The following is a 9,831-nucleotide window of genomic DNA, read 5'->3' as shown; positions in this document are numbered from 1 at the left end:
GCAATTGTTCAGATGTTTAGGTTCAGTTCAGTTCAGATGTTCGGTGTTTAGGTCATGTCCTCAACGAGGGGTGCCTGACGTCACACTGAACAACCATATGGTCACCCCATGTACGATGCAATACGTTCTCACCAGGCAGTCCTTATGTAACTAGAGATCATCTGTTATTGCAGTGATCCTCTAGTTTTCCCTCAGAACTCTGCGTGTTGCTGTGGTCTTTGTAATTGACCCATGAGGCTTTCTTTGTAGTGTGAATATTATTCTGATCATTCCATCACACTGCCAACATGAAACCTGCTTTCACACAGCAAGACCCCTGACACTGAATCTCTATTGTTACACTGAAGATAACACTGCATGTGTATGTTACTTTAACACCGACACACTTCTCTGTGTCCTCAAATGTCCCCAGCCTGCCGCTGAGGGAGCGCGCACATTGGCCTTATTGTCTTCTGACACTTTGTCTCTGCTGTGACCCCCGGGCCTGCGTCCGGTGGGTGAGGCACAGAGGAGCAGGAGATAAGACGCATCCACACCGCTTGCAGACGGAGCTCAATCTTCATGCCTTAATTTGTCCAAAATAAAAAAGGTTGTGAAACTTTACGATGTGATGACGGCAGAGTGACAACTGACGTGCGTGTGGAAATCACCATGTGGCTTGAGTACTGTGAGTCAGTCAGTTACAACACAGGATGAGACACACTGCTGGAAAAAGAAGAAATGGCTGAAATTTAGATCCAGCAAAAAGGTAGGAATGTTTAAAAATCCGTATGTATTAATGCGTGGGACTGCATGTGAAACTTTGTCATGCAACCAAACGTGGGAGACCTGCAAGCTAAGCCCTGACCACAGTACTCTCAGCTGGTATCCTTCCTGCATTCTCTCAGAGAAGCACCGGGGCGTGTTCAGGCCGGTTGTGAGCGTGTTGTGAATCCGTCGTCAATAAGGAAGTCGCTGTGACAGGTTCAGGAGAAGGTGTGGCCTCACACAGCATGCAGGTAGACACAGCATAAAGTCCTGATCAGAGCACCGATCTGCTCTGTTACAGTGAGACCGTCTGCACTCGAGACAATGACGGGAACACTCCTATTGTGGGTCCTCATCCTATATGCCTCGCTCAAGCCCTCAGGTGAGTCACTGGATACTGTTACCTCCACTCGGCCGGGCCGATTAATAACTAAAGCCTGTCCTAGCCTGTTTATTTGAAGCACTTGTGGGCGTCTGCTCCTGAGGCATAAAGTAAAACACATGATTAAATGTGATATGATATATTGTTTTATAAATAAAATGACTGTTCTGAAGACTTAAAGGCACCATGTAGCTTCCATCCGTTTCAAGATAATGAATGATTTGTCTCCATCTGAATATATGTTCGATACCTTTCACTGAGTTTAACCCTGCATCAGTGATAATGGAGCTTTTTGGACCTAATGCTTTTGCAACATGTGATTAGAAAGGGAATCCTAAAGAGTGACCTACCAAGTAATGAGCCCTCACTGCTGTCGTTACACTGTAGACACTCTCTATACCGTCTAATAAACGCTTCCTAAGCCAAGAGAACCAATGGGGCATTACTTTAGACATACTGCTGATGTTGTGACACACCGTCGAGGCCGGACTTCCAATCACAGCAAAGCTCCCGCCCTTGTCAGGTGCTACAGCGTAACAGGCCATGTAATACCTCCATGTTTGGCTACGATGAGGTGGAAGATGTCGACGTTAAAACTTCCAGAATTTCAAAATCAGGAACTTTTAAAAAATAAGTAGGCTTATAGCTTTGGGGTGTCATTGTTTTTCTGTCTTTTCTGCATGGGCCATGGGGCTAGAGCAGATATTCTCACCTTGAGGGTCAGGGCCCTTATGGGGGTCATTCAGTATGCAGACGGGGTCACAGGAGGTGCATCAAACTGAGAAAATAAACCCTGAGCTATTGGCTCATTTGCTGCCCTCACCTTTTGCTGCTTTTATGATATTTTCCCAAATTTGTGAAAGGAAATAGTTTGATACAGAACTTTTTTCATTTTTTCCAATTAGGTGGGACAATTGCTACAAATAGTGTGTCTGAACATGTCCTGTTAATGCCGAGGGTTCATGTACAAACAAGATGTGACGTGTTCATTTGTGATCTTCAGAGGGGCTTGTAGGTGGATTTTGTTGCCTTTGGACAGAGACGGAACAGCTGTTTCCCCCCCCCGCTGTTTCCAGCTTTTATGCTAAGCTAACCATCAGACATGGGAGTGGCATCAATCTTGTCATTTAAAAGGACAGTGTGTAACAACAACACCGACACATGCGAAGCGCGATCAGATATGCCGCTGTGGTGAAGTGAACCAAGTGAAGTTAAGGATACTAAAAGTTTGCGGCAGCTAAGCTTGTTACTGTACGTGCAATAAAATATTCGCAAGTAAAACGCCAATACTTTATCAGTACATCTGTGAACATGTAAACGAAAGTGACGAAAGTAACCTAATTCAGTTGGCCACCGCCGCTATGTTCACACAATTATAGCACGAATGATCGAATGATCAAAAGGGTTTTTTAGTCGGCTGAGACAAAGCAGAGACTTTGGGGCGACCGTGGCTCACTGGGTTAAGAGGGTTGTCTGGTAACTGCAAGGTCAACGGTTCAATCCTCGACTGGGACGTATCACGTGTCCATGAGCAATACACTGAACCCCTAATGGCTCCCCGGGCGCCTGCCATTGGCAGCCCACTGCTCCCTATCTACAGGGATGGGTCAAATGCAGAGACACATTTCCCCCTTAAAGGGATCAATATAGTATAAGAAATTAAAATTAGTTGGTTACATGTCACAAACCACTAGGTGTCACTAAAACATACACACTGTCTCTTTAAAATGTGTTTTGCTACGTAGGTGAATTTACACTGGCGTTGTTTGGACATATGGCAAACTTTGTTATCACTAAGTAACACGATGTGTGTTGTATCTCCACAGAGAGCCATGGCCACGACTTTGACGAGGTGAAGGACTACGAGGTTGTTCGACCCATCAGACTTCACTCAGTTAGAAAGAGACATACAGAGGTGCATTTTTCTGTTTTTCAAATTATAAGGACAATTTGAGCTGTTCTTGCAAACACAGTTAAGTAATGGTTGTGCTGTTAGTCACAGGAAAATAAGAATGCACCTTTCCTTTGCGCAGCATCTCAGGCCAGAGACCGTTAAGTATGCTATGACGGTGGGAGGAAGAGACATCGAAATGCGACTCGAAAGAAATCAGTAAGTTATTACATCCCTAATGGCATGCCTCTGTGTATTATCGGGGCACATCAATGTTTAAAGCAAAGTTTAAGGGCTACTTCCTGGTTTTACATTTGGTGTGTTTTAACCCAGATCCCAAAACTAAGTCTGATAAATCATGGATTTGATTATTTTGATCTCTTTTCATCATCAGTGAATTACTCACCAAAGACTACACGGAGACCTACTACCAAGAAGACGGGACTCAAGTCACCACAGCTCCGGATGACGTCGTAGGTATTTTGCCTTTGAGCGGCAAGTTTCAGTTCCCCGTGGATCAGATGTGACTTACCTCAAAGTACAGTGTCTCCTCTAAACCACGTTCTTAAGCTTCGAAGACCAAATTCCACAAATGTTTCTTAGACCTTTTAACAGTTATGCCGTCATGTGAGCAAATGCCAGATAGTTTGGATTTCCTTATTTGCTGACGCTTTTATCATCCCTGTGTCTTTGTCAGGATCACTGCTACTATCATGGGAGTATTGTGAATGACAGCCAGTCATCCGTTAGCATCAGCACTTGTGATGGACTCAGGTGAGGCCCTCAAACCATCCTCTCTTTGACTTTACTTGAAAGTATGAAAGTAGAGTTGAGTTGTCCTTGAATCATCCAAAAACCAGCCACTCCCACATGGTATCTCAAAATAGTGAGGATACAAACAGAGTGAAAGGAGAGAACGTCATGCTAACAATATTATATTGTAATATTGGATTAAACCTAAACGGATGAAGCCAGTGAATCAGATTTCTGTATTGAGGTAACGGAGTTCACTGTAAACCAGTGGTGGAAAGTAACTAAGTACATTGACTAAAGTACTGTACTCAAGTCCAATTTCGAGTTATTTGTTACTTTACTGAAGTATTTCCATTTCACGCTACTTTATACTTCTACTTTATGGCACTTTTTAGTGCACTACATTTACATGACAGTTACTAGTTACTTTTCAGATTAACACTCTTTAAAACATGAGAAACGCATTACCAACTGATCAAAGATTAAACTGGTGTCTACCAATCTTCTTGGCTTGTGACCCCTTACAAAAAGCAGTGTGTATTTGAGGCCTCTTGTTTTATTTCAGATGTCTATGATTTGAGAAAAAGGTCTATGAATGTCCAAAATTAATGGATTATAAACAATGTGTGAGCCTTTGGACAGGTCTTGATCTCAAGTTAGAAACCAATTAATGAACTGAGCTTATTGTATGTGATATATAAAGAGCAGTTACAACAGTATTCCGATTTTGAGTTCATGTTCAAGCATGATTGTCAGCTAGTGGCTCTTGAAATAAAAAACAAAAAGGAACTGAGGGGTGACTCATCCAATGGATTTATTTCTGCCCCAAAGCAACGTCTGTAGACCTAAACGGCGTGATCTCGTTGCAGGGGTTACTTCAGAATGTCGGCCCAGAGGTACTTGATTGAGCCCCTGTCTGGTGGCGACGAGGGGGACCACGCGGTGATGACTTTTAACGACAAGAACTCCACGCCCGCGGTGTGCGGCGTCACTAACACCAGCTGGAGCGACGACTTCGAACCCCCGACAAGCCGGAGCCGCTCCAGATCAGCGGTAACGTCAAAACGTCCTGCAAAGAAAAATCAGCAATTTAATGACAAGATCAGACAAATCTAATCATTTTAAAGCTTAAAAAACAGGACATGCATTTAAAATTGTCTTTACCTGCTTTGTTCTTTTGTCCTGAAGGGTATATCTATCATCCAGAAACAAAAATACATTGAGCTCGTCCTTGTTGTTGATAATCGTGCGGTAAGATACACACATGGAAATTCACTGTGAAAACCATAATGTTCAGATTAAACAGGAAGTCATTTTCTTGCTAACTTTGCACAGTTTTTGTGAGTGATTTAGCTAAACATGTCTTTCCAATGTTGGTAAACCTCCGCAGATTTTCGTCTGATAAGAATCAGACATTGTTATTTTTGGGGACAAAGTCAGCAATGAATCATTGGGTGATTTATAATGAATCAGCTGCTGAGAAACAGGATGTGACCGTGCTCTAACGTGACGATGTGGTGTTTCAGTATGTGAAGATGCAGCGAGATCAGATACGAGTGAGAAAGAGGATATTTGAAATTGTCAACTTTGTCAACATGGTGAGTCAGTGCTTCTGCTGTTTCTGGGCAAATTGCAGAACACATATGACACACAGCCACTGTCAGCTGCAATCTCTAGAAAATATCTATTTTTGTTACATTTTTTTAATGTCTTTTCCTGATAATTATGTCTCCTTATTTGAAAAAAGTCAACAGTGATGTCCTGCTTGCTTGCAGGTGTACAAGCCACTGAGGACCTTCATTGCTCTGGTGGGGCTGGAGATCTGGTCCGCTCGGGACTTGATCCATGTGACCCCCCCGGCCGGGGCCAACCTGGGGGCTTTCATGAATTGGAGGAACTCTGAGCTGCTGAAAAAGAAAAAGCATGACAACGCACACCTTATCAGGTCTGAACGGTCTCTAGAAGTGGAGACCATCAGTCTCAAATTTTGTAAATGATTAATTATAATGTCTCTATATATGTACTTTTTTATGACTGTTGCTTACTTATTAACTCCCACTTTCTTTTCTACCATTCACTGTTGTTGCTCTTCGGATTAATAGTTAGCATGGGGCCAGGCTTCAGAATTAACCCGTCATTAACCCGTCATTCTCTATCTCAGTTTAAATTTCTTGATGAAATAGAAGGGTGAGATTTCTGGCTTCCCTCTTAAAAGTGCACAACCAGCCATGTTTCACAAGTTTGACGTTCTTGATGTACAATGAGCTCCATGCACCGGAGGTTTCCTTATCAGGCTTGTCTTTGCACATTGATTGGCTTTTAACATTAGATGTGGTATAACGGATAATGTTTGCATGTATCAAATACAGAGAACGCCTGTATTATGACAGTCGCACACAATTGCCTCCAGGTAGCATTACTGGCCTTAAGCAATAGCCTGTGTAACTCCAATCAAGAGGAAGAGGCGTGTGATCTTGATAAGCTGAACAAACACGTATATGAAAGTTATCTTTGGCTTCCAGGAAGTGCCAACAAGCCGTTGACATCACATTAACTCTCCTCCCCACAAACAAACAAACATTTTGGAACAGAGTCTTTAAAATACTACTAAGATACTTGGTTATTTTATCACCGCAAAACAAACCACATGTTGCCAATTTAGTTCATGTTGACATGGCGAGTCATTTCATAACCAAACCATTGCTTGTCTTTCAGTGGTATTGACTTTGAAGGAGGAACCGTGGGATTGGCTTACATTGGGACTCTTTGCTCAGGTCACTCTGTTGGAGTAACACAGGTAAGGTGTTCCTGAGAAGTAGCTAACAGCATGGCTCTGTCATAATAGGGTCAGTCTGTTGGTCGGTCCACCACTTTGGTCCAGACTGAAATATCTCAACAAACTGTTGGATGGATTGCCATACAATTTTGTACGAAGTGAGTTTTTCTGTAGCACCATTTATGATTTGCTTTATGACCAAATACCTGCAAAATAAAAACCCTCAGCCTCAACTGTGCTTGTTTTAAGTTCTAAATAGAAAATGTTAGTGTACTAACACACAAAAGTAAGAACACTACCTGCTAAACATTAGCATGTCAGTATTGCTATTGTTAGCATTTAGCTCAAAGCAACACTGTACCTAAGTAGTCCAGTAATAATGTAGCTGACGTCACACAAATAGCAAAATGGCAATTTTACTTGTATTATAAACCATAAAGGTATCCTCTTTCACAAATAGAAAGTCTTAGTGAATAATCTGAAAGGAAAATAAAAAATGGCCACCATCTGCACGAGTAAAAATGAGTTCCTATTCTCAAGAGTTACAGTCAGAGATGGACAGTTCAGTGGACTGTCCCTCAAGAAAAACATCTGATCTGAACTGCAACATAAAAGTGGTTAGAATCAGACCAACCAGATCTTGGTAGAATAGGTAGAACAATGATGTGATCATAATACATTCCCATCACTGATAAACTGAATGATGACAGAGCTACTACTTGTTTGTTTATGAGTAACAAAATCTGAGGTAGCCAAATTCCCAATAAGTACAAAATTCTGTCTGTGTAGTCAGTGTACATAACTCATATTTTATTAAATTAACATCAGTACACAATCAAAATCGTTTGTCATTTGTGTCCATTACGACATAAATTTGCCAACTAAGTTCCCCACTATCATCAATAAGTTACCAAAAATCTGAACTTCTGTTATTTGTTAATAAAGAATGAATAACTTATGAATAACTTCATAAAGAGGAAGTGTAACTTTCTACCAAATGGTGATTTTGAAATTCTTCAACTGTGGTGCAGCACATGTCTAGACTCTGTCATGGGAACATTACTGTGGTCATCAAAAACAAACACAGCAGATTGAGGAAACAGATATTTTGTCTTGTTTGCTTTAAACAAATGTGAAATGCAAATAAAAGGGACTAAATTGAAAGAGTTCCATCTCTCAGGATCACAATGACCGGCCCATCGCAGTGGCTGCAACCCTGGCTCATGAGATGGGCCATAACCTGGGCATGAACCATGACGACTCCAGCACCTGTGCTTGTTCTGGTGAGAGCTGCATCATGGCTCCAGCACTCAGGTAAGAAAAGTTGATGAATAAACTATCAAAAAAGTGAGTCTTTTGTTTTACAAGCAAATGACAGAAGTTTCATACAATCTTAAATCTACCCAACAGATTTCACTCATCAAAGTTCATGTACAGGGAGCACTACTGCACATGTGAACAAAGTTGTGTGAAGCCCTTTTGTGGCTCCAGAGGGAGCTGTTTGAAATATGAATTGTCAGCATCGGTTGGGTCTGTGATTACAAGTTAGAATAAGGAAAAATAACAGCGGGTTGAGTTAGAAAGGAGGTTTTCCAGAGCTCTGTAGCACGGTTCTCATCTCTGCGTGAGGCTAGCGTTAGCGTTAAGTTGCATTGTGGGTATTGCCAAGTTTTGACAAGAAAGAAGAATGCATAGAATGAAAATGAAAATTTTGAAAGGCTAAACGCCAACAAATATGGATTAAAGCAAAATATTTAGTTAGACAAAAAACGTGAATTTTGGAAACAATCTTATAAAAATAGATATTGACTTGTACTAAGGACAGATAATTATAGAGAGGTGGACACAATGCTGCATCACTCGCTGGGCGTGTTTACGAGTGAGAAGGTAACAGAATGTTTCATGGTCCTCATATTGCTCTTTCTGACTGCCTGTCGCACTGTCATGGTTTAGTGGGACATTTTAACAATGCAGCTTAACAGAACGGAACTTACATTGTGCGTTTTTCCTGCTATGACAAGTCACAATGTCTCCTGTGAAAAAGACCTATAAGAGCAGGTGGATTCACTCCAAAACCGTTTCTTGGCAGCTTTGTTGAAAGGCTAAAAGGAGGCAAGGTGCATTATAAAAAAACTAAAAAAAACTTTAATTGTCTTATTGTATTTCAAAGAATGTGACTTTGGACTTAAGGAAGTAAAAGTTGTTGTTTTTCTTCCACAGCTGGAATGTTCCTCGGTTTTTCAGTAGCTGCAGCAGCAACGACTACGAGAAATACCTGCTGGGCCGCAGCCCCGACTGCATCCTGGACAAACCGGACTACAGAACCCTGGAGGCTCCTTCAGTCTGCGGGAACGGTTTTTTGGAGAGAGGAGAACAGTGTGACTGTGGCAGTGTGGGGGTAAACGAACTTCATTCAAAACTAATTGAATTCTCCCCTATGTCCATCAGTCATAAGCCTTGTTGCCGCCCCTCGGTATTATTACGGTTTGGAAATGATACCAACGATGTTACAATGTAGCATCTGACAGCATAACAAGTGAAACGCATTCCCTGCGCTGATGTTAAGCAGCGTCGGTGAGTGTCTGCCTCAAGGCTATTGTTTTTTCCAACAGTGAGCCTCAACACCTTGTTTCCTTCGTCTGATCTTGACTCTTTAAGTTTGTTATTTTGCCCAGAGGTATTATTATTATTATTAAGAGAATGAGGCTGTTTGACATGCACCAACACGTTTGAAAATTGCAGTCAATCTTCTTTTCTTTAAACTCTTTTGAAGATGTTTGGGTTGCACATTATTCAGACCTCATAGCCTCCTACCTGCTCACTACAGGGTTCAAACTGCAATCCAATTATTGAAGTTTTTTAATTTATATGTACTTTTAGAATTTTTTAGCTATCTTGAAATTACACAGTTGTGTTCTGTTGTACACTAGTATATTTACAGTAAAGTTAAATTTAATTAATTTGAATATTTACAATGAACAGCCACAGTTTATAAACACTAATTTCAGGCGTCAGAATTATTATACTTAACATGGAAAAGCGCCTCACGGTTAAACAACACAGTTAAACACTGATTCATTCCAATCAGCCCGAGAATGTGTTCAGACCTGCTTTAGCTTCTCCTGGTATACGGCAGAGGCACAACAAGCTCCAGCTCTGAGTGTGCTTAGTCGCTCTAACCCCCCCATCCCCACCCAAAAAAAAGAAAAAGGCGGCATGCTGCAAGAGTGCCTTGTTGCTGAAGATTCCTACCCTTTAATTGATAGAAGCAGGACAAAAGTC

The 9,831-nt window shown here is 41.5% G+C and overlaps 1 protein-coding gene across 1 annotated transcript in view; it reads left to right on the top strand.

The window, feature by feature from the left end:
* The first annotated feature begins 1,071 nt into the window (after positions 1-1,071).
* Positions 1,072-9,831, top strand: part of LOC142933895 (zinc metalloproteinase-disintegrin-like MTP4) — an 18,099-nt gene continuing 9,339 nt past the window's right edge. Inside the window, exons 1-12 of the mRNA XM_076078183.1 lie at positions 1,072-1,129; positions 2,956-3,044; positions 3,163-3,239; positions 3,415-3,493; positions 3,718-3,794; positions 4,643-4,826; positions 4,962-5,024; positions 5,300-5,371; positions 5,549-5,718; positions 6,489-6,570; positions 7,730-7,863; positions 8,770-8,947. Of these exons, the coding sequence (XP_075934298.1) occupies positions 1,072-1,129; positions 2,956-3,044; positions 3,163-3,239; positions 3,415-3,493; positions 3,718-3,794; positions 4,643-4,826; positions 4,962-5,024; positions 5,300-5,371; positions 5,549-5,718; positions 6,489-6,570; positions 7,730-7,863; positions 8,770-8,947 (1,263 nt within the window). The remainder of the gene's footprint in view (positions 1,130-2,955; positions 3,045-3,162; positions 3,240-3,414; positions 3,494-3,717; positions 3,795-4,642; positions 4,827-4,961; positions 5,025-5,299; positions 5,372-5,548; positions 5,719-6,488; positions 6,571-7,729; positions 7,864-8,769; positions 8,948-9,831) is intronic.

This window comes from Anarhichas minor, unplaced genomic scaffold, assembly GCF_050575085.1.
Source record: "Anarhichas minor isolate MPS153535 unplaced genomic scaffold, ASM5057508v1 ptg000063l, whole genome shotgun sequence".
NCBI classification, from domain to species: domain Eukaryota; kingdom Metazoa; phylum Chordata; class Actinopteri; order Perciformes; family Anarhichadidae; genus Anarhichas; species Anarhichas minor.
The sequence above is the reverse complement of the archived record's forward strand: the minus strand, read 5'-3'. Positions and strand labels throughout refer to the sequence as shown.